Raw genomic sequence first — 24,473 nt, forward strand, 5'->3', positions numbered from 1 at the left:
GCCGCCGCATCGTCCCGTTGGCACGCTGTTGTCCGCCGGTCGCCTTGGCGGCCGCGGCTGCCGGCGGGGGCGGGGTGGCGGCGCTGGAGGCGCGGCTGGCCGGCCGCCGGGTGACCCCCGGCCGGCCGGGCCGCTCCGACCCAGCGCCCTCCGTCCGCCGACCGGTCACCGCCGGCGACCCCAGCCGGCCGCCGGGCTTCTCCTGGCTCTTTGGTCGCTTGTTGGACTTGTCCAAGCTCCCTGATCGGTTGTCACGTTTCTCCAAGCTCCAAGACCGCTTCAATTGCTTGTCGGTGCCTCCAGTCCTCCTGCCTAAGCTGACCGATCGTATATGAGGCATGTCCAGCTTGTCCGGCCGATAACTCGACCTGTCTACGCTCGTTTGTCGTGCAACAGGTTTATCTACACTCCCTCGTCGCGTAACGGGTTTATCTAGGGTGGTGTCATGCCGCGTAACGGGTTTTTCTACGCTCACTTGACTACTTTTAACTTTATCTACAACATCCTGACGTTTATCGAGTTTGTCAGGGCCTTCCAACCGTTTCTTGGGTCTCTCGGACCTCCGTTGAATCTTGTCTTGGTGGTCAGGTATTTCAGACTTCTTGCCAGGTTTATCCGCAGTCAGTTGTGGTTTCTTCAGCTTCTCAGATTCGCGCGGACCATTCTGGGTCTTTTCCAAGCCGTTGATCTGTTTCCTCGTCCGTCCCACGCTCCCAGCTCGTTTCTGCTCCTTGTCCGGGTTAGTTGCCGCAGTGTTTGGTTTGTTGGAGCCAGCCGTTTTGTCCGCCGTCCTGCTGCCGCGCCCGGCCGGCACTGGGGTAAGCGAGCGGCCGCTCCGCAGCGCAGGAGACTCACGGCCGTTACAGAGGCGAGCCGCGGCGCTGGGCCGGCCACCGCTCGGACGCCGCTGGCTACCGCCCCGGCCGGCCGCCGCCGCGGGGGCAGGCTCACTGGGCTGTGAACCGCGTCTGGTGGCCGGGGCAGCCGCCGGCGGGCGCCGTCCGTCACGACTGCTGGGCCGCCCGACCAGCCGCGTTACGACCGGGGATACAATGGCTGTCAGTCCGCCGCGGTCGCTGTCCGTCGGCTCGTCGCTCGCCGGCCGGCCGTCCCCGCTGGCCTCTCTGGCGCGCTGACTCGGCCGGCGGCCGGGGGACGTCTCCGCCCTGCGGTCGGAGGAGCGACGCTGAGAGGCGCGCTTCTCCCGCTGAGCGCCGCCCTCGGCCGAGCCGGACGGCCGCCGGGAGGACCGACCCTCCCTGGGCTTGTCTCCGCTCTCAGCGGCGCTCGGCTCGGTCGCGGTCCGCCGAGACATCCGCTTCTCCTGCGGCTGCTCCGCGTCCTCGGCTGTTATCGTCTCAGTTGAAGTAGGTAAGCGTTGTGACGCGCGTCTCTCGCGCGGCTTCTCTCCGTCCTCTGTGTCGTGCTCGGCGGAGAGTCTCTGGGACGCCCGCCGGCCGGGCGGCGACTCGGGTCCGCCCACAGCCGTCTCTGAGGTGAGGCCCAGCCCGCCACCGACGGCCAACTGCCACGGGCCGGCCCGAACGGGCTGAGAGGCCTGGCTCGACTTGGCGCGCGCGGGAGAGGGCGGCGAGGCGGCCTCCCCCCGGCCGGCGGTCGGCCTGCCGCCGGGACTGGCCGGCGCCGCCGCGTCCTCGGCGCGCAGGCGACTCAGGAAGACGCGCGGCGACTCCGCCGGCGAGACGGGCTCGGCCGCCGGCCGAGAGGGGCTCCAGCCGAGCCGGCGCGCCGCGGGCGACGTCGGCGGCGGCGGCGTGATCACGTCATCTCGCAGACGGCTCAGGAAGACACGGGGCGAGTCCGGGTTGGTCAGCGACGCCAGGTCGGTCACCAGGCGGCCCGGAGAGCCGGGCGGCGTCCACGGCATGTTCAGCTTCACTGCGGTGACCACCGGCACGCTCGCCTTGGTCTCGGCTCCCGTGGCCGGCGGCTGGGCGGCTCCGGTGGCTCCCGAGGGTGGCCGCGCGGCGGGGGCCACCGCAGCCATGGCAGCCGCTGCCGCCGGGGCGCCCTTGCTAGACTTTGGAGGAGCACTCTCCTTGGCTTCCACTTTGGTGACCTGTTTGAGTTTCTTCTTGTCCTTCTTGGCGTAGGTATTCAGCTGCCGCTCGGCGGCTGGAGACGGCAGTCTGGCTGCCGGCAGTGGCGCGACTGTAATAGCCAGTGGATCCAGCTCAACGGCCGCCTGCAGTAGCAGCCCATCTCCGGCGGCCGCCTCCGTCCGGCGCTCCACGTTCTCCGTCTCACTCTCGTGACCGGAGCCGGGGCCGGACGGCGTCCGCTCGCGGATGGCCGTCATGCTCGTCTGTTTGGCGGCCTTGGCCCGCTCGGCCGGCCGGCGGCGCACGCGGCGCGGCGCCTGTTTCCGCGGCGGCGCGGCCACGTTCAGCACGGCGCCCAGTTTGGTGGTGAGCAGCTGCTGGCGGTTACTGATGGTTCTCAGCGGGCCGCTGGCCAGCAGTCTCTTTGATGAGGCTCCCAGCGGTCCAGGCCTCCAGGCGGTCTCCACGGCCAGCTCGGCGCCCCCGCCGGCGGCGCGCGACTCCAGCGGCAGCTCGGGCAGCTCGGGCTCCTCCTCCAGCTCGGCCCAGAAGCCGTCGGCGTCCGGCGGCGGCGCGGCGCCGTACACCAGGCTGCCGGGCGGCGCGTCGTCCAGCGTCTCGCTGGTGGCGGCCGGGCCCTGCGGCAGCGGCGGGTAGGCGCGCAGCTCGGCCGCCGCACCGCCGCCGCCCGACGACAGAACACCCGTGATGACGTGCACAGAGGACTGGCTGAGCAGCGGGGTGGGCGGCCCGGAGCCCTCCGAACCCGCCGAGCCGCCGCCGTCCGGGTCGTGCGACGGCCGGCAGCAGTCGAGCAGCCGGTCGTCGCCGTTGGTGCCCGCCTCGCCCGGATCGTCCTCGTCCTGCGGCTGCTGCTCGTCGTCTTGCTGCTCCTCCTGTTGCTGTTGCTGCTGCTGCTGCTGAGGGGACAGCTCCTCGCCAGTTGACAGGCACGACTGCAGCTGCTCCGTGAAAAACGAGGCCTGCGGTATGCGCACGTCTTCGTTGCCTGCGAAAAAATCGTATACTTAACCAGTATAACGCCTTTTGGGGCGACTAACGGAGCGAGCAAGAGGGTGAGCCTTGCACGTGCGAAATTTCGAGGGGGTACCTCCAACTGACTTGTGCACGGCACCCTACTAACCGGTCTCTAGCGATGTGCCAAATTTGAGCACAATCGGCCCAGCCGTTCTCGAGATCTGAAAGCGGCACCCTGCACGTGCGCACGTGCAAAATGGGTCCCAACTGACTTGTGCACGGCACCCTACTAACTGGTCCCTAACCGTGTACCAAATATGAGCGCCATCGGTCCAGCCGTTCTCGAGATCTGGAAACGACCCCTGCACGTGCAGCAACACCCCAACTCTGGCACATGGATATGCAGTGCCTAGTGGGTGCCTACCTACATGCCAACTTTCAGCGCAATCGGCCAAGTAGTTACCGAGATATTGCAACAATTACAAAACTGACACCTCTTCGTTTTGCACGTGGCACGTGCATAAGGGGTCACCCGCATGCATTGGGAATAGTCCAATACTTGGTAGAAGGAATGAAGCTACCCTATAAAAATTACCGCATGTAAATCGGTCAAGTGGTTGCTGAGATATAAGCCTCGCAAAAGCGTCCGCACGGCCGGCCGGCCGGCCGGCCGGCCGCTCATACTCAGAAATTTCCGTTAATCTAAGGAAAGACTACGCTCGCTTCGCTCGCTCCGTAATTATTTTCCTGTCAAGAAAATTACACGACAAACCGGCTTTCAAGGTCTAGGCGTTTCGAACAAAAAATTACCAGTACTAGAGGTACAGGTTTACGCGATAACTGTATGTTTTGATTTATGTTATGTTACGGGTGCATTAGATTGGGTGATTGACTTGTATTTTTAGATGTATTATTTGGATAGATTTGGGTAGCTGTTTTTAATTAAACTGTAAAGGTTGGTGCAGTGGCGTATCTAGGATTTCTCTCAGGGGGGATCCGCAGTCAAAAGGGCCCTTGCCTGACTGGGTTGAAAGGGCCCTTAAGTGGCAAAAGGGCCCTTGTAGTCTGAGTTGAAAGGGCGTTAACCCGCGCCCCGTAGGGAGGGGGGAGGCAAAACGGCCCCTGTCCTCTTCCGTAGCTATCCCCTAAATGACTGCAAATATCGCCACCAAACTTTCAGGAGCTCTCTGGGCATCCATTTTACACATTGTGACCAATTTTTTTTCCAGAGGCTATGATAGGTTGGCCGCAAATGACGTCAGAATGACGTCATGTTCTGCCATTTTCGACAAAAAAAAAGGTTTCGCAGGAAAAGCCACAGGCCTACAGAGCTGTAGAAACATAAAAATGTTCCGACTTAAAATGTGTAGAATTAACAGGCCTAGGTCAAATCTGAGCACAGTTTACAGAAAGAGCATTAAAAGAGCTTTGATTGTTTTGTTGGGTTGGGCCCAGGCCCTTTCGGTCTGACGTGTCCATCAGCGTGCTGTCGATTTTCCCCATATAAGGAAGTTATTGCTGGCGCTTCTTGGCCTCTCATTGGTCTAACGAATAGACCACTTGAATTCGACCAATGAGGAGCCAAGAAGTAGCAGCATGCTCACAGCGTGCTGATAAATAAACGGGGTGCGAACAGAGCTCAGGGCCGGAAGGATGATAGGAAAGGAATTGAGGGAGACATTGGTCTGGGCGGGCACCTTGGTGAGTCACCGCCCACCGGGGCTGAGCCTGTCCAACAGGACAGGCCGACTAGCCCCCCAAGTGCTCACTGCACCCGGTTACGAGCGTGCTTGATTAGGAGCTGCAGTGCGCTCCAATGGGAGCCGCCCGCATGGAATAAAGTTGCCCGTCCAGGTCCAGCCCGGATCAGGGGTTGCGGCATGGAGGAGAAGGATTTGAATGTCATGAGGATGGAAACGGCGAAACGGGTGTTGAAAGAGCTATTAACTACGCTTTTCCCCGGCACTGTAGCTCCTCATTTCCGAGTCATGCGATGGTTTGTTTAAAATTGTCGAAATTGGATCTGAAAATTGGCGAAATTTGACCTTGGATGACCTATGTGAACTGACCTTTGACCTGATCTAAAAAGTGACCAGAGTAATTTCGTCATTATTGTTTGCGTCCCTTCAAACGCTGCCTTTGGCGTGTCGTGGCTCAGAAGCCGAGTTAGAAGCAGGGGTGCGGAGCTGGAGCTGCAGAGCCGCCGGAGCCGGCATATTTTGCGCGGAGCCGGAGCCGTGAAAGAATATAGCCCGGAGCCGGAGCCAGAGCCGGAGCATTAAAAAAAGGCGGCGACTCCGGCTGCTTTTTTTAACCCTCGCCCCGTTGGGGGGGGGGGGGGCATTTTGCCCCCCCCCTGTGGTTTTTCCTGAAAAATTTTCAGTACCTTCCCGGGCATCAAGTTGACACCTTCACACCAAATTTCAAGTCTTAGGTCACCTTAGGTCAGGAGTTATTGAGGTCAAACTGAGGTCATGTTCGAGCAAAAATGAGCAAAAAACATGCAATCTTGAAACGTTTACCAAATCTACAGTTATCAAGCAATTTCAAAGTTCTTTATATGGTCTAGTAGACAAAAAGCGGCGCTACAAAACAGCTTTCTCGGATTTTCTAAATTTTGGGTTTTTGACCAAAAAAAATCAAAAATTTGATTTTTTTAGAAAAAAAAATAAAAAAAAATCCAAAATGTTTCCGAATTTCAAAAAAGCCGGAATATATGTGATATTCCCTGCGCTCTTCTATGTACATACCAAATTTCAGATCGATATCTCGTTTTTTGGCCAAGTTATAGAGAAAACACTGTTCAAAAATTATGACGTCGAATTTTTGAACTCAATTTTTAGCGATTCTAGACCACGCACGGCAAAACAAAGACCACCATTGAACTCCCCGTGACGAGTTGCATCGATTCGATACCCAATATATGCAAAAATATTTACTTTGAAATTTGACCTAATTTGACCTGACCTTGACCTGACCTTGACCTGACCTTGACCAAAACGTGACCTAAGCTGGCCCCAAAGGCTGCCTGACCCACATAATCGCATTTGTCATGTAAAATAGACCGTAAAACATGTATCACACGACACTTTCATATTGTGACCCCCCAGTGACCTGACCTCTGTGACCTGACCTGGTATCAGTGACCTCAAATAGTAAAATATGTGTTTGAAGAACATTTCCCCATCGATGATTTTCAATGAAATGCATTTTACTCGATTTTACAACGCATTTCTTGAAATGCCTGTAAACGATGAAAATTGGACCTTTAACCTGACCTGTGACGTCATCAGTTTGACCTAGGTCAAAAAAATTGGGTCACAAGGTAGTTCCCTGATAGGGCTATCCAACACCGTTTGCCGCTTGTCGCTAGGTTGCGTGGTTCTCGAGATCTTAGGGTGGGGGCCAAAATGCCCCCACCCCCCAACAGGGCGCGTTGCTCGGCAGAGCCCAACGGGGCGCGGGTTAAGAGGAAAAATTATTGACCTAGTTCGGTTTGACAGTACAAGGCAGTAAAACATGTGGTATTCAAAATAGCCTTGCTATGCCTTTAATGGGCTCCTGATAGCCCATTAAAGGCTTAGCAGATCGCTTTGTGCTATAACATTGAGCTTTAAACAAAATAAGCATGCTTATTTCATAGCCTGCCCTCAGAGGGCCCTTCTGGTGGTCTTAAAGGACCCTCAGGCCTCAATCGACCTCAGATGGACCTTTGCTGGCGTCATAAGGTCTCCGTTAGCCTGAAAGGGTCCTCCAATATTCCCAAGGGGCCTTCTATTCTCCTTAAAGGCCCTGAGTCAGCCTAAGAGGGCCATTCAGTGGCCTCCGAGGGCACTCTTTGTCCTCAGAGGGCCTGTCATACGGCTCAAGGACCAAGGTGGTCTGAAATAGCCTTCATTTCACTTCTGAGGGCCCTCCAATGCCCTCAGAGGGCCCTATATTTGCATCATTACACCTCTGTGAGTCCTCGGAGAGCCCTCTTTGAGATGGCTGAGAGGGCCCTCTTTGATCTGAGATGGCCTGATGACCTCGTAGGGCTCATGTGGTGGCCTGAAATCACCTCAGCAGGCCCTCCAGTGGCCTCAAAGGGTCCTGTTTTTGCATTAGAGGGCTCTCTGTGGCTTCCGAGGGCCCTTTTTGATCTCAGAGGGCCCTCTTTGATCTCAGGGGGCTTTTTTGACCCTTTCGAGCTGTCTGAGGGGGCCCTCTGGCCTTTGTTTGCCTAAAAGGGCCCTCTATTCGCCTCAGAGGGCCCTCTGTTCGACTCCGAGGGCCCTGTGGTGACCTCAGCGGACCCTATTTTTGCATCAGAGGTCCCTCTGTGGCCTCCGAGAACCCTCTTCGATCTCAGAGGGCCCTCTTTGAGGTGGCTGAGAGGGCCCTCTGTTCGCCTCAGAGGGCCCTCTGGTGACCTCAGGGGCTCTATTGTTGCATGAAAGAGCCCTCTGTGGCCACCGAGGGCCCTTTTTGATCTCAGAGGGCCCTCTTTGACCTCAGAGGGCTTTTTTGACATGTTCGAGGTGCCTGAGGGGGCCGTTTTTATCTCAGAGTGCCCTTTTTGACCTCAGAGGGCTTTTTTGACATCTTTGAGGTGTCTGAGGGGGCCCACTGACCTCTGTTTGCCTCAAAGGGCCCTCTGTTTTCCTAAAAGAACCCCCTATTCGCCTCAGGGGACCCTCTGTTCGCCTCAGAGGGCCCTCTGGTGACCTCAGGGGGCCCTATTGTTGCATCGGAGGGCCCTCTGTGGCCTCCGAGGGCCTTTTTTATCTCAGAGGGCCCTCTTTGACCTCAGAGGGCTCTTTTCGACCTATTCGAGATGTCTGAGAGGGCCATCGGGGTCTGCGAGGGCCCTCTGAGTGCCTGAGAGGGCCCTCTGAGTGCCTGAGAGGGCCCTCTGAGTGCCTGAGAGGGCCCTCTGAGTGCCTGAGAGGGCCCTCTGAGTGCCTGAGAGGGCCCTCTGAGTGCCTGAGAGGGCCCTCTGGGCTCTGTCCCCCGTTCGTCTCAGAGGGTCCCTTTATTCGCCCCTTCAGAGGGCCCTCTGTTTGCCTCAAAGGGCCCTCTGTTTGCCTAAAAGGACCCCCTATTCGCCTCAGAGGGCCCTTTGGTGACCACAGGGGGCTCTATTGTTGCATTGGAGGACCCTCTGTTGCCTCCGAGGGCCCTTTTTATCTCAGAGGACCCTCTTTGACCTCAGCGGGCTCTTTTCGACCTATTCGAGATGTCTGAGAGGGCCCTCTGAGTGCTTGAGAGGGCCCTCTGAGTGCCTGAGGGGGCCCTCTGGGCTCTGGCCCCCGTTCGTTTCAGAGGGTTCCTTTATTCGCCCCTTCAGAGGGCCCTTTGCCTCAAAGGGCCCTCTGTTTGCCTAAAAGGACCCCCTATTCGCCTCAGAGGGCCCTTTGGTGACCACAGTGGGCTCTATTGTTGCATTGTAGGGCCCTCTGTTGCCTCCGAGGGCCCTTTTTTATCTCAGAGGGCCCTCTGTGAGCTCACAGGGCTCTTTTCGACCTCTTCGAGATGTCTGAGAGGGCCCTCGGGCCTGAGAGGGCCCTCTGAGTGCTTGAGAGGGCCCTCTGAGTGCCTGAGAGGGCCATCTGAGTGCCTGAGAGGGCCCTCTGAAAGCCTGAGAGGGCCCTCTGTGTGTCTGAGAAGGTCCTGATCGTTGTAAAGGGCCCTTAATTTACTCTACAAGGTCCCTCGTTGGCCTAAAGGGGTCCTCTGATAGTCCTAAAAGGGTCCCTAAAAATGTAATTGATACTTTTCATTATGTAAAAAAAATGTATGTGGTGAAAAGGGCCCTCAAAGTGTTTTCAATTTTTTTTCGAGTAAAAAAAATATTTTTTTTTGCTCCAGGGGGGATCCTAGGACCCCCAGGGTCCCCCCTTGGATACGCCACTGGGTTGGTGATAGGTGCGGGGTGTTCAAGTGTTTTGTATGTTAGGCCCTTTTTTAACTTAACCCTACCCCTACTCCACCCTACCCTACCCTACCCTACCCTACCCTACCCCTACCCTACCCTACCCTACCATACCCTACCCTACCCCTACACTACCCTACCCTACCCTACCCTAACCTACACTACCCTACCCTACCCTACCCTACCCCTACACTACCCTACCCTACCCTACCCTACACTACCCTACCCTACCCTACCCTACAATCCCCTACCCTACCCTATAATACCCTACAATCCCCTACCCTACCCTACCCCTACACTACCCTACCTACCCCTACACTACCCTACCCCTACACTACCCTACCCCTACCCTACCCTACTCTACCCTACCCTACGCTACCCTACAATCCCCTACCCTACCCTATCCTACCCTACCCTACCCTACCCTACAATCCCCTACCCTACCCTACCCTACCCTAACCTTACACTACCCTATACCCTACCCTACCCTACCCCTACACTACCCTACCCTACCCTACTCTGCCCTACCCTACCCTACAATCCCCTACCCTACCCTACCCTACCCTACCCTTCCCTACCCTACCCCTACCCTACCCTACCCCTACCCCTACACTACCCTACCCTACCCTACCCTACCCTACCCTACCCTACACTGCCACTGACAATCCAAGTTTCAGCTAAATCGGCCCAGAAACGGCTGAGATATTGCGAGAACAAATTTATTGTATTTACTGGCGAATCCCCTTGGCGAGCGGTGCCTTGTGTCGGCCTTCGTTGTCAAAGGTCAATGACCTCCCGGCTCTGATGCCTTTCGGCTTTCACTCAGTTTTGCAAGCGAACAACTGAGCCTAAAGCCTAAAGCACGTGCCTTCTGCTCGGTGCCGGTCGCGGCCCCACCACGTGCACACCGCTGAACCCACACCCTCGAAAATTTAATACGACAATTGAGTGCACGCGTCCGACTTACAGCGAAAATTTCACCCCCGTAGCCCTTAGCGTTCCCGAGCAATAGCCTGTTGCCGATTCTAGTGTAAACCCTATGGCACACCACGTGAGCACGCGCCACGGGCGCACCCCCGGCCGCATCGTGCCCAAAATTTAATACGACCTGTTGAATGACGCGACCCACGAGTGGCAAAAATTTCACCCTCCTGCGTCAATCGACGGCGCCGTAATAAGCCATTTTGGGAGTTACCCCGACGGCGGCGGACTTTTTAGGATTTATAATATAGATAACGCCTTTTGGGGCGACTAACGGAGCGAGCGAGAGGGTGAGCCTTGCACGTGCGAAATTTCGACGGGGTACCTCCAGCTGACTTGTGCACGGCACCCTACTAACCGGCCTCTAGCGATGTGCCAAATTTCAGCACAATCGGCCCAGCCGTTCTCGAGATCTGGAAGCGGCACCCTGCACGTGCGCACGTGCAAAATGGGTCCCAACTCACTTTTGCACGGCACCCTACTAACCGGTCCCTAACCATGTGCCAAATTTGAGCGCCATCGGTCCAGCCGTTCTCGAGATCTGGAATCGACCCCTGCACGTGCGCACGTGCAGCAGCACCCCAATTCTGGCACATGGATATGCATTGCCTAGTGGGTGCCTACCTACATGCCAACTTTCAGCGCAATCGGCCAAGTAGTTACCGAGATATTGCAACAATTACAAAAGTGACACCTCTTCGTTTTGCACGTGGCACGTGCATAAGGGGTCACCAACATGCATCGGGAATAGTCCAATACTTGGTAGAAGGAATGAAGCTACCCTACAAAAATTACCGCGTGTAAATCGGTCAAGTGGTTGCTGAGATATAAGCGTCGTAGAATCGTGACCACGGCCGGCCGGCCGGCCGCTAATACTCAGAAATTTCCGTTAATCTAAGGAAAGACTACGCTCGCTTCGCTCGCTCCGTAATAAGTTGTATCAACAGTCTCGTCCTGCGACTATAACTCAAAGGAAACAGGAAGACAATTTGAGCTTATGAGCTAGCAATTTGCCCTACGATCAGTCAAGCAGCCAGCGATAGCACTTACTGTTTTCGCTCTGTTGGGATTCTGACGCCTCCTCGCGGTCGGAGAGTTTGACATTGACGTTGACCAGCATCTGCTGTTCGTCCTCTGTCAGTTTACGCTCCTTCTCCTCCTCCTCCTGGTGGGTGGGCTGGGACAGCTGCTGCTCCTGCTGCGGGGACGGCTGGACGGCCAGCGGCTGCTGGATCTGCAGCTGCACCTGCTGCACCGGCTGCTGCTGCTGCTGCGGGGTGCCCGCCGACTCCTGGGTCTCCTGTTTGACGGCGGCCGTCTGCTGGCTCTGCGCTGCCGCCGCCGCCACCGCCGCCGTCACCACGGCCGTGTGCGGCGCCGAGATGGTCTGCCAGCCGGTCAGGCCAGCCGCCGCCGCGCCCGTGGCCGTCTCGGCCGCTGACAGCGTGTGGAAGGGCGGCAGCAGCGCGGCCGGCGGCTGCCCGATGAGCGGCTGCTGGCCGGGCCGGGCCGACAGCGTCTGTAGGAGGTGCGGGTGGCCGGCGGATGTCACCAGACGCACCACGCGCACGGTACGGTAGTTCTGCGGCAGGGAGACCAGCGGGGACGCCGCCGGCTGCGGAGTCGGCGGAGCGGCCACCGGAGACTCGGTGACGGCCGCCGCCGCTGACGCCGCCGCGCTGGCGCTCACATCTGCCAGCAAACCCGTCTCGGTACTGTTCTGGTCAGCGAACTCGTCAGCCGTCTGGGAACTACTCGGTTTCGGGCTGGTGGAAGCCTTCGCCGGCGGGTCGTCCTCGACGGTAAGCGAGGATGAGCTGCTGCCCACCACCGTCTCCACCTTCTTGTTGGGTGACTTCTTCTTGCTCTTGCTGGTTCCCTCGCCTCCGCCCCGTGACGTGTACACGGGTGGGTTTTTGCGATTACGCGGAGCCGGGGTGGGGGTTGGATTACAGGCCAGATCCTGTTGGTACTGCTGCAGAATAGCCGCGATCCGCTGGCGCGTCTGGTCATCCTCTAACTCCTGTTTCACCGGCGACGGCTTCACCAGGGTCGGAGTCACCAGCGGCTTGGGCTTCTGCGCCGTCACGGCCGTCTTCAGCTTCTGCGGCAGCGGCTTTGGCTTGGGTTTACTGACCAGTGGCGACCCGCTGACTCCTGAGGAGGTAGACGCCACGGACGGCAGTGACGGCGACGCGTCCGGGGTGTAGGAGGGCGTCACCAGGGGGGCGGCGGCGGCCGCCGGCTGGCCCACCAGGTAGCTGGAGCTGCTGCTGCCGCGGCTGCTCTCGTCGTCGGGCGGCCCGGGCTCGGGCACCGCCGGCGGGTACACGAACTGAGAGCCGCCAGACGAGGAGGCCGGCGCCGGCGACGACTCGGGTGTGATGCCCAGCAGGTCCGAGGCGACGAGCGTCTCCAGCTCCAGGGCGGCCTCGTGGCCGGAGCCGGTGGCCTCCGCGCGGGTCGACACCGCCTCCAGGACGCTCTCGAACTCGCGCAACTGCTCCAGCGTGGTGGAGGAGACGGACGGGCTGGAGGCGCCGGCCGGCGCCGCCGCCACCGCCGCCGCTGACGGCATGTACTGGATGGTGTTCCGGCCGGACGGCTGGGCCACCACCGACCGCGAGGGCTGCTGAGGGGGCGCAGCGGCCGCCGCCGCCGCCGCCTGCTGCTCCTGCTGCTGCTGTTGTCTCTGCTGCTCTTGCTGCTGTCGCTGACGCTGCTTGGCGGCGGACTGCTGCTGCTGCGCCTGGATCAGTCGGGCCGTCGGCACGTAGATAACCTGTGATGGAGAACGAGCTCGGCCAGTGAACAAATACATCAAAACAAGGGACGCAGCTGATTAGGTACCTACGATGAAGAACATCAGTCATCAACAAACATACATCACACCGACAAGAAGGCAAACGCAAACGCAGTCTCACATGCTCTACCCTTGGGTAAACCATAGCATAACCGATCTAGTTTTTTTTTTTGTCACGGACTCCGCGAAACTCTCAGCTCCCCATTTGTGTGCTTCGCTCACCTGAGAATCCTTTTTGACCAGCGTGTACTGCTGGCCGTGCAGTAGGATGCTCTGCGGCAGTTTCTGTTGATTGTTCAGCACCAGAACCTGCCCGGTCTGCATGGCCGGCGGCCCGGCCGAGCCAGCCGCCGCGGTGGCAGCCACGGCGCGCTGCGGCGCCCCGGACACCGGCGATCCGGACACCTTCAGTAGGCTGGAGATGCCCGGCAGAGCGCTGGTCGCCGACACCACAGTGGCCGCCGGCGCGGAGGGCGCGGACGCGGCCGGTGCCGCCGCCTGGGCCGCAGTCGGAGCCGGAGTGGGGGTTGTAGGAGTCGGGGTGGCCGGCGGCTCCGGGGGCTGAGGTGACGGCCGCATCAGGTAGTCGGCGATCCGCCCCACCAGGCCCTCGTCGGTGGGAGTGGTCTCAGTCTTCACTGTACTGCTGGTGGCCGTCTCAGACGCCGGCTGCTGCTGCTGCTGCTGCTGCTGGGCGCTGGAGCCCGCTGCCGAGGTAGATGGGGACGTCAGCAGGCTCGCCAGCTCCCGAGTCTTCACCTGACGCGGCACAGACGTGTCCAGCGGCCGGGACAGGATCTCTGAGAGCTGTGACGAGCTGACGGCCGGCGGCTGCTGCGGCCGAGAGCTGGCCAGTAGCAGCGAGAACGCGTCCTGAGCGGACGACACCGGAGGCGGAGACTCCAGCCGCTGGTTCAGCAGCCTCGACAGCTGGCTGGCCTGCTGACTGGCGGCGGCCGCCTGCTGCTGCTGCTGGAGCCGGGCGGCCTGCTGCTGCAGCGCCGGGGGAATCACCACCTGTTTGACCTCGGGCACCTGCGGGTGGCGCACCACAGTCGGCGCGCGCGCCGGCGTGGCGCGCGTCTGCCCGCCGCTGCCGCCCGAACTGGTGGCGACCAGAGTAGGCGTCAGGCTGCTGGAGGGGATGAAAGTCTGCGATACGGAGGTGTCCTGCGAGCGGTACAGGGTGATGGTCTCCTGCTCTCCGCTGGCGCCGTCCAGAGGCGTCTGCAGCAGCCGACTGAGGCCGGCCGACTGTCCGGAGCTCCGCTCGCCCGCCTCCTCCACCTTCCGCAGCACCTCCTGGAAGGAGATGGTGCGCGCCGCCGGCCGGCCGCCCGACGGCGGCGCCGGCGCCTCCGACGAGCCGCCGCCGCTGCCGCTCGGACCCGGCTGCGACAGGTCACCGCCGCCGCCGCCGCCCGACGAGGACAGCTGCTCGGCCGCCGCGTCCGTGCGCGCCTTCTTGGAGCGACTGCCGCCGGAGGGCGCCCGGTTCCGCGCGGACACGGCGCCACTCCCGCTGCCCCCGCCGCCGCCCGAGTTATTCCGGCTGTTCCTGGGCCGGCGCGGCGGCTGCGGCTGCTGGGAGGGGGTCTGCGGAGTTCCGCTGGTGGAGGAGGGAGTCGAGTGTACCGGGTAGACCAGCGTCTCCTGGGGCGGCACCACGTCCGGCAGCTTGGACACCAGGCTGAAGTCAAACTCGGGCTCCTCCTGCTTCTCCCCAGGCTCGATCAGCAGCGGCGTGTTCCACAGACTCGGCTTCGGCCGGTTGATGCGAACGCTACGCAGTGACGAGTGCTTCTTCAGCAACTTTTTGCGGATGCGCACGTTCTTTAGTTGTGCGGGCGCGGCCGCCACGTTGGCTGAATTGCGCCGGTTCTCGTCAGCGCATACCGAAGGGGGCCGCGAGGACTCGGACGAGCTCGAACTCATCCTGTCCCGCAGTGTCTCTGAGAGCCTATGTCGCATCTGCGCCACTATGCTCCGTTTCAGCCGGCGTCTGATGGAGGCCTTCAGCAGACTGTCTGGGTTGTCGTCCGTCTGCCGGTCGGCCGGCGGCGGCGGCGGCGGATCGGACGGCGGCCGCGCCGGCTCCGGCTGCCAGCTCAGCTTGGCCTGCAGCTGGACGCGCGGGTAGAAGTTGGTGGCGGTGCCGAGCGCGGCCGGACGCCGCTCCGGGGAGCGCGCCGGCGACAGCTGCTTGTCGGGCCGGAACTGGCGCAGCAGTTTGGTGGCGTCGGACGGCGAGCCGTCGGGGCGGCGCGCTGCCGGCGGCGGCGGCGGCGGTGTCTGCGGGGGCGTCCCCTGCTGGCTCAGCTGCTGCAGCTGACGCTCCTCCATGTACCGTCGCAGCATGGCCAGCTTCTCGTTCCAGGCGGCCGGCGCCGGACACACGGTCGGTGGCGTCTTCCGCGGCCGGCCGCGGCCCCGCTTCCCGGGCTCGCGCTGAATCGTAACCCGCTTACCCTCCATCGCCAGCGGCCGGCACTTCTTTACTTTCTGAGTGGCAGTCTTTGTAGTCTTCACAAACTTTGGCAGTGTGGGTTCCTCTCTCTTTGGACCGGGTTTTCTGCCCGGCTTCTTTTTGGAGAGCTTCTTCACATTCGGTTCAAGCGAGTCATCCTTAGCAAGAGGTTCCGATATGCTATTCTCGTCCGATGCGGACAAATCACCCTTCCGCTCCTGTGTCGAAGGTTCACTCTTCGCCTTATTGGAATGCTTCTTTTTTGTCTTAGCAGTCGCGCCGGAGGAAGACTTGTGCTCGGTATCCGTCTCGCGGTCTGAGCCGTGCAGGTAGCGTTCGTAGCCCTTCTCAATGCCGTCAAACTCATCTGGCTCCTCGTCCCGTTTGCCCATGAACTGACTGTAGTCGATCTCCAGAAATTTGAGCTCCTTGGTGGTGTTGACCAGGCCGTCGGGGTCTCGCAGGTAGGCGCGGCACACAGGGTACAGCTCGGACCAGTCGCGGCTCCAGGACAGCATCTTCCAGCGGTTGGAGCTGAGCACAACCAGCAGGTCGGCGGCCAGCTGCTCCGACACGCCGAGCGCGTCCAGCGCCGCGCCGCAGCCGCGCAGCACGTCGTAGCTCTCGTCGGAGGCGTGCTGGGCCTTCAGCAGCGCCTCCATCAGCCGCCGGTCGCTGTCCGGAGACGGTGACCGGGACGGCGGCGCGGCGGCCGAGCGCAGCTGGTCCATCAGACCGTCGGCGCAGGCCACGAACGTCGGGTCCGACTCGGAGAGAGAACGGTGCCGCCCCGAGCCGGCCGCCGCGCACGCCTCGCACGGCGACCCGCCGCCCTCTGCGCGGCCGTCCTCGGCCGTCGCTGAGCAGCAGCGGCGCCGGCCGTCACCGCCCGCCGGCGCTGGATCGTCACCGCCCTCGGCTTTCACTGCTGCACTGTCCTCAGATTTTACTACCGCACTGTCCTCGGGTTTATCTGCTGCACTGTTTCCCTCACTCACTGTTCCATCCTCCGCGCTCACTGAGTCTGCGCACTGTTCCATTGCCCCCGCGTCCCCACCCCGTTCCGGAGCGGCTGAGCTCTCGCTTCTCGCCGGCCCCGACTCGACCCGCTCATTGTCCAGCGCAGCAAAGCGGGTGGCGAGTTCGTCCACTATGCTGTCGGCCCGCGGCGCCGGCTCGTCCTTTTGTACACTGTCACCATCACTGGGCGCGGCAGTCGGCCCGTCCTGTCCGATCGTCTCCTCAGAGACCTTCCTCTCCACACCCGACTCCGCCGGTGGCGCGGAATCCGCCATCTCTGCCCCATTCCCAGCGTCCGCCGACTCCGCGACCGCCCCCGAGCCCGCCGTCTGCGCCAGACGCACCAACAGCCTCAGCGTGGCAGCACTCGGCTCCAGCGAGAACGCGGTCAGCACGCACTCTCGGCTGACGTGCGGGTTGTCGGCGGTCAGCTCAGCCAGCCGCTGGAAGCCGGCGGCCAGGCCGCGTCGGCAGGCCGTCTGGTCGTCGGTGGGGGCCGCCGTCGGTGCGGCCGCGTCGCCCGCGTCGTGCAGCAGTTTGAGGTGCTCCATCCGGTTGGTTTCGAGTATGAGCGCGCGAACACAGAGCTCGATGGCCAGCGGTCGCATCTGGGCGCCGAACTGCCGGGAGGAGAACTAAGTTAGAGAAAGCTAGGTCAACTGCGACAAACCAGGCTACAGAGTCCGGACTGTAGTGACCAGCGGTGAAACGTGATCTAAGGTTCAGCCGGTGGCAGTCGCACTGCTACATAAACAGAACCAAATGCAAGTAAAATGCAACATCTTGAAGGCAAATTAAGTCCGGAATCAATTACCTCTTACTTAAATCGCCTCAAGGAAACTAACTAAACAGCGGCTACTTGGAAAACCGGTGACCCTTTGTTAATGCGGCACCAGCCGGTGGCCTTTCGGCCAACGCACGACCCACGACGAAAATTAACAGCGTGGGTGCTCCAGCCACTGAACTGACCATGTGGGTGTCCCTTCCCGCCACTAAGCTGATCACATGGGTTTCCCGCCATAACTGGACATGCGGTTGTCCAGCCTGTCACGCGGGTGTCCCTCCCCGTCGCTGAGCTTACCACGTGGGTGACGGCGCTCTCCAGGGCGCTGACGTGCGCCGCCGACTCGGAGCGGCCGCTGAGCTTGTGGACGGCCTCCTCGATGTCTGCCGGCTCGAGGGCGGTCTCCAGTCGCAGCAGCTGCGCCCACTCCACCGCCAGTTCCCTGTTCACACGCGGCAGTAGACAGGAGGTTAGGTCAGGTAGGGGGCGGCAGAGATCACATTAGAGGGTATCAGGCGCCAGGAAATATACATCAACAAGTGAAGTTCAGGAAAAAATTCACATATGTGAGTCACTAAGTATGCATTCAGTTACTGCGCATGAATCAACATTACAAAGGCAGACACGCAGTGTAGACTAGCGTCCACAGGTGCCGGTCCGTCGGACTGACCTGACGTGGCCGGGGGCCGGCTGTGTCAGCGACTGGGCCAGCAGCACCTGACTGACGAACAGCGCCACCTTCCGGCTGACGCGCCAGACGCGGTCCCGCGAGTCGCGCCGCGCCGCGAACCGGCGTACCAGCGCCACGCCCGAGCCGTCCACCGTCGCCGGCAGCTGCAAACGAGAGGAAAAACGGCACACACGTGCACATGTGGTTAGCGTTGAAAACAAGGCGCAGGTGTCAGTGTCGCCAGAGTCAAAACATGGGCAGAAACAGGTCGCACAAGGCAAATTTTACGGTATGATAATAATATTTATGATTAACAAAAGCAAATACAGTTGCAGGATGGTGATTCAAATTAACGTAACGAAAAAGATTAACTAGCTCAGAATATGTAGCGTTAACGGTAGCCTCAAATCCCGACTATGGTCAACTATGGTGAGCACTGAGCCGACGACTCACCATCGCGATGATATCATCCTTTTGTTTGTACTTGAACAGGAGCGCCACACAGAGATCAAAGAAGTGGTGCCGCTGCGCCGCTGAGCACTGGTCCCTGAAGGCCGGGTCGGCCAGCTGCTGACACCTACGACGGACATATAGACAGAGGGTCAAAGTCGGGTCAATATTGTTAGGGGTGACTACGCGAGAGGTTTATCCTGCCTGTTCGAAAGCGAGACAGGTGAGCCACTATCGCCAAAAAGAAGTTAACTCGATTACAACAGCGTTTCGGTGCCCTGCAGAGAAACGCTCGTCAATCACACAACAGAAATCGTTACAATTATTCCCATAGTTTCCAGTCTCCTACACAAACTACATAATAGTACCCTCTTCACCCACCAACAATTTTCCCACCTCGCATCTCCCCGAAGTCACCAGCGGCCGCCCCGCGGTGTCTCTCACCTGACGCACTGCTGGACGACGGCCAGCGCCAGGTCCTCGCAGCGCGACTCGCAGAGCGTCTGCAGGCGCAGTGTCAGCAGCGGCGCCGCCTCGCGGCAGCAGAACTCCAGCAGCGCCGACTCGTCCACCGGCCGGCGCTCCAGCAGGCAGCGCAGCGTCAGCTCGCCCCACGGGTCGCGCACCAGGGCCACCAGCCGGTGGCAGAGAGCGGCGGTGGCCCGGCCGCGCACCAGCGCGCCACACCGCTGCACCGTCACCGTCAGGTGGGTCTTCACCACGGGCGAGAGGCGCGGCCAGTCACCGCGCAGCAGCAGCTCCAGAGTCCGTCTGCAACGGAGGGCGGACGAGAGCGAGTTAGGACGTAGAACAGAACTGGGAGAGACGGGTTTGGGGCTGGGTAAAAATCAGGTGTAGCTGGAGCAGCAAGCGGCGGACGAGGCCGAGTTGGGACACAGATCAGTGATGAGGACATGGAACAGACGGGTCCAGGGCTGTTCATACAGCTCCAGTTCGGATGATGGCGAGTCAGAACTCAGCTAAGGAGATGGAGCTTACACTGAGCTGGACGAGAACGACCTTGTATTAGTGGGAGAGCTTACTGAGAACAATCCCGGATACCATACATATTTACCGGTCACATGTGTGTTGTGTAGTGCTATTGGAGGTAATATGCCGCACTAGCCTGGCATGGAGATTCAATCGTGCACTTTTGTCACCCAAACAGATTTTTACTCGACACGGAAAACAACTAACTCGCAGCTCACGAAACGGCTGCGATATTCTGTGGTACTCGGGAAGCAGACACCATCTTTCTGATATGCACCAATTTCGTAACTAATTCACCACAGACTTATGACGAAACCACTCCCAACGTAGCCTAGTGAGGTGAGTGATATGACACACGGCTTCTGCGCTTTGTGTTCACTGGAGCACCACCGAAACATGAACTGATCGGTAAAAAATCAAAAACATTCCACCGAAACGGATCTACCAACACCCGAACGTGACGAAACAGCTCGACTGCAAGGGAATTACAAGGCTATGATGGCCGTCGATCACACCACTCGTACGTTTTACACATTCCCAGCTGAGTCATCTATAGCACGGTCCGGGCGCCATGGGCTCATGGCGGTAAAACGAGAAAGACCGGTCCGTCGGCATGCGGTGTTCGTGAGTTTTGCGCTCGGGTGGTTCTCACGCAGTAGAGCAGTCGCCCTCGGGTGAGGAGGAAAACGCTGGAGCCGCCAGGAAATGCACCACACGGCGAAATGATACACTCCCACGGTTTGTATCACAAACAATCGTGAATCGACGACGTGGTGAATATAATATTAAAAGTCTTCTCTGACCCCGAGCTCCAAAGTCCAAACCCGTGTGGAATACGTGATATGGCAACTGATGAGCGAGGCATATGACCATCACTTTTGCAGCACTGCGTAGAACGTACGTATGTCATATTCGAAGAAGCTCGCTGGTGAAACAGGCGACTTGTCATATAGCAGTACATATCAGACCAAAACAGCCCACAGTGAGCCGATGCCAGCGTATGAAAGAGTGCTGTAACCATGCAAGTGACATCGTTGCGATTTCAATGCTACCAGCGAAAATATTGACCTACCTACTGATTGAACACTCTTCAATATTACCGATTACAATCACAGGCCGGCATTTTGTCGAGTTCTGTTCGATGCGTTGTGATTGTCGACGTCTTTTAATAGCACCACATACCGGACTGGAGTGGTTGGAATATTCAACTCCCTGTAAGTCAAATACTGAGCCACAATTTCCACCGATTTTCATCGCACCTAAGGCCGTCAGCGGCCTCCCGGTGCCGCGAGTGTAGCACTCAGAGCGCGGACCGCACTTTGAACACCTGCCTGCAGCCAATCGATACCGGCTCTGAGCATCAAACGCACACACAAATAGCGTCGCAGCGCCGTCTCACAACCGTCACCAGGCCGGGCTTCTGCTAAACGGGGCAAACTGAGAACACAGCAACGAGACAGGCCGCGAACAGAACTGCGATGTTTTCACATCCATCGCAGTGGTATGATGGGTGGTACGCCCCAGCAGCTCCTTCTAATGAGAGCGGTTATTCGGCGTCCGCTTGAGAATGGATTGCCCCTGTCGCTCTTGATGAGCACAGGCATCCATCCGTTGACGGAATGCTGAGAAACGATGCGAAACAACCGCTCCACACGGTGATACACCTGACGATAAATAACAACTAATACACATAGGCTGCGCTGCTACACACACAACACACCTGACGAAAACCAAGTCGACGAGAGACAGACCTTGCTGCACGTCACACTTCATACTTGAAACGTCTAGTAACGTTTGGAACGTTTAGCTGCCAAGGCCCGATTCGGTTCGGTTTCCTCGGTATGAGACAAACAGAGACGAGACTGACAGAGACAGTCGGCGGACAGCGGCGCCGCGGGACTATCGTCGGCGCTGTTCGCCGTGCTCGATTGGACAGCGCCATGCCCGGCTGGTCGCCAATAGCGGCGTACGGCCGCCCGCCGGGACACGAACAGACCCGTCCCCGGTCTGTCCTCGGCACAGGTGGGGCAGAGACCGAGACAGCCGAGCGAGCCGCTGGGAGACCATCCCCGGCCTGTCCTCGGCACAGGTGGGGACACAGCCCCAGACAGCCACCGAGCCGCCGCCGGGAGCGGTCGCGTGTAGCCGAGTGCCTGAACACCCTGAGACGGCGCCCGAGGCCGCCCAGCCGCGGTGGGAGCCCCGACAGGTGGGACGGCTCGAACGGAATAATTTCCCTGAACGGCCGCCCGGCAGAACGGGCCTAAGCGACGAGAGTGCAATATTGCATCAGGCTGCTAGAAGCCCGAGAGCAGTGTCCTGAAATTGATTTTTCGGAGAGTGTGATTGAAGCCGCGAGGACGTCGCTATTTCAAAAAGGACGTCGATATCGGTGCGGAACCTAAGCCACTGAAGCCCTTACCTAAATCTCTTAAAATTAGCGATTTTCACTGGCAATATTGACTAATACCACCTCAAGGCACCTCAAATGATCATATATAGACACAAAGTAATGCCAGTTTGCCCCTAGTAAAATACAAAATTCAAGCATTCACCACAAACACCAAAACAACACTTTGAAGATGTCTAGTTCTTGTCCATGATCGTACACAACAGTCAACAACAAATATGCTTCAACAAAAATCAGCCCAAGAGCCAGCGGCAATCACTAAATATTGACGTCATAAGAGGGATATCATATCGAGCAAGAGGACTGATGTAAAAAAACAGACGTCCAAACAAAGAGGTGGAAAACAGCTCGGAAAATTAATTTCCATAGCTTCCTGTTATGAAATTCAATTAAGAAAACTCCAAGGTGGACGCTGAATTTTTCTTGGCTGGAAAAAAATGTGAAATCATTGTGCACTTTTCAGTTTTGTACCGACGTCGATTAAATGGGAATAACAAGGTCAATCGACGTCCCCAACATTGCGTGTATTTTTAAGCCAAGGACGACATACTTGAATTAATACTGTTGAAATTCGGTAACTTTATTCTAATTCAAACAGATAAACATTAAACTTTTTCCCCAACCACTATCAACATATGCAAAATTAACTACTTTTGAAGGGCATGTTCAAGGGGCAGCGCTAACCCGTTACTGTGACCTTCTGAGGGGAAAAAATAATTAAATATGTTACAGTAATTTGATACAAAAGGTATGTTGCGTGCTTATAGATAAATGTCCAAGTAATATATTCGCATGATTAATTTTCATCTATACACTGCACAGTTACTATAACTGAAAAGTGGAAAACGACGTCCTCAGATCCCTCTATTCCGACATCTTTTCTCCTTCATATGGCAGCATTACCTTCACATGGTAAAGGAAAAAACTTATTCATATCTGACGCACAGAAAACAAAAATAAAATAAAACCGCGTTGTTTACTGTTGCGGCAGTTGGCCAGGAAAGGGGAGTTGAGTGTAAGAGTGGGTTTGTGAGGACTTAAGATATATTTATTGTCATTTTGCATAGCCATGTTTTTAGGTTACAGAGGTGATATTTCTTTTTGTTAGTTTGCTTTTGGTGTTCGATGTACCTCTCGACTTTTATCTGTAAGGGACGTCGTTTGGCTTTCCGGGACGTCACAAAGAGAATCTGTTAGGTGTGGGTTTCCACCCAAATTCACGAAAATCAGGACACTGCCCGAGAGTATGCATCATACTGCCAAGACGACTTCGGAGAACGATCGACGTTACAAACCGTGGCAACGCGGCACAGTCCATCATTCAGTCCATCAGTCAGTCGAGCAGTCACACCACACCAGCCAAATCCTCGGCCAGTCCGCCGTCCAGTCCACCGCGGTGGACTGGACGGATGGTGGACACCGCGATGGTGGACTGACCGGTGCACCGGTCAGTCCACCATCCAGTCCGCCGGCCACCCCATTTACAGTCCGACACCAGCCGCCGTTACCGTCCGGCCGTCGTCGCCGCCGGGCCGCCCCACCCATTAATAGTCGACACCGACAATATCCCGCCCACCGGCGTCGGGCCGAGATGGTGTCAGCGGCGGCGGCCCACCGTCGCGGCCCGGCGAGAGATGCGCGGACCGCCGGGCAGAGGTCGGCTCCCCGCTCTTCACTGCAGATTTACGGAGCGGGGCGGAACTGGGTTTATAGGACGGTAGGGTAAAAACAAGCTCTCGTACTCCAGATAGAAGCTCTGAGTGAGCGCCTACCCTCCCTCCTCCCCGGATCTGAAAGTGGATCTCAAAGAGCGTTCTGAACTTCCGAGCAGGAAAGAAACTCAGGAATGTCTCAATTGGCCGCTAAACTTTTCAATCTGCTTTCTTTGATGCATGCGAATAACACGAAGCGAAGACCGTCGAAGCTGCGTTTGACACAATTCAAGGCGGTCTTGAACTACGAAAAAAGCTGTTTAAATACTCGAGCCGGGAATACTTTTTACTCCAGTCAATTATCCGACGCTCGGGATACCGAATTCAATAAAACAAGGTAATGGACAGAAACGTCATCAACATGCAATAACATTGACATTAGATGCATCATAGCGCTCTACTCTCCACGGCATAATCTGTTCTTTGCACGGCGCGGTGAGCCGGTTAAGGTCAGGAGAGACCAGACACCCGTTGTTGCTTCGCATATGGTGCTACTATAAACATAATTCGGTAAGCCACTCAGGCGTGCAGTGCAGTCTAGGAATGGAATACATGATTGAAGTGGCAAGTCTGGGATCGGGACAGACACTCGCGAGTAATCGCCACGCCATCTGTGCAAAACTTATGATGTCAATACACACATACCAACGTCAGAACCGACAGTCTACGACAGATGTACGAATCAGTTTGAAGGAAGCAGGCTATAGAAGGGAGAGTCTGAAAACGGGACAGCAGCTAGTCGAGCAGTCTGGCAACGGAGCACATACCCACCGTAATGTCTGATAACTCCAGCCGCCTGAGCCCATTCCAGTCATCGACAAACGGATCAGACCGCGGGCGTTGGCTGGCGGATCGACGGATCTCGACCGTGATCAGATCAACCGACCGTGACCCCGCCGGCCGAGACTGATTAACTGCAGCAGTCCCGTCCGGACTCAGATCGGGCACGTCTCAGTCCACGCAGCCGATGGTGAGAAGGGAGGGACTGCTGCTGGCGTAAAGTCACGAAAAGGGTGTTTGAACACGGACCGCCCGGACGTAATTCAATCATTCAAATATTCCCGGTAAAAGCGGCGACTGAGACCGCACTGAACACAGTCACGTATTCCCGGGCTGTCTGACATTTAATTTACTCTGCCATTTTTGTCGCACGTCTCACCGCATAGCTCACCAGCTCGAGGACGGAAGATTCAATCCTTTCATATCTCTTCAATCAACCACGTCAAATGGC

At 58.1% G+C, this 24,473-nt stretch overlaps 1 protein-coding gene across 1 annotated transcript in view; it reads right to left on the reverse strand.

The window, feature by feature from the left end:
- Positions 1–24,473, reverse strand: part of LOC122380359 — a 29,351-nt gene that overhangs the window by 429 nt on the left and 4,449 nt on the right. Inside the window, exons 3-9 of the mRNA XM_043363446.1 lie at positions 18,575–18,901; positions 18,134–18,257; positions 17,681–17,844; positions 17,308–17,452; positions 12,962–16,846; positions 10,987–12,718; positions 3–3,072 (exon numbers count right to left, since the gene is read on the reverse strand). Of these exons, the coding sequence (XP_043219381.1) occupies positions 3–3,072; positions 10,987–12,718; positions 12,962–16,846; positions 17,308–17,452; positions 17,681–17,844; positions 18,134–18,257; positions 18,575–18,901 (9,447 nt within the window). The remainder of the gene's footprint in view (positions 1–2; positions 3,073–10,986; positions 12,719–12,961; positions 16,847–17,307; positions 17,453–17,680; positions 17,845–18,133; positions 18,258–18,574; positions 18,902–24,473) is intronic.

This window comes from Amphibalanus amphitrite, unplaced genomic scaffold (genome assembly GCF_019059575.1).
Source record: "Amphibalanus amphitrite isolate SeventyFive unplaced genomic scaffold, NRLGWU_Aamphi_draft 000096F_arrow, whole genome shotgun sequence".
Lineage (NCBI taxonomy): Eukaryota > Metazoa > Arthropoda > Thecostraca > Balanomorpha > Balanidae > Amphibalanus > Amphibalanus amphitrite.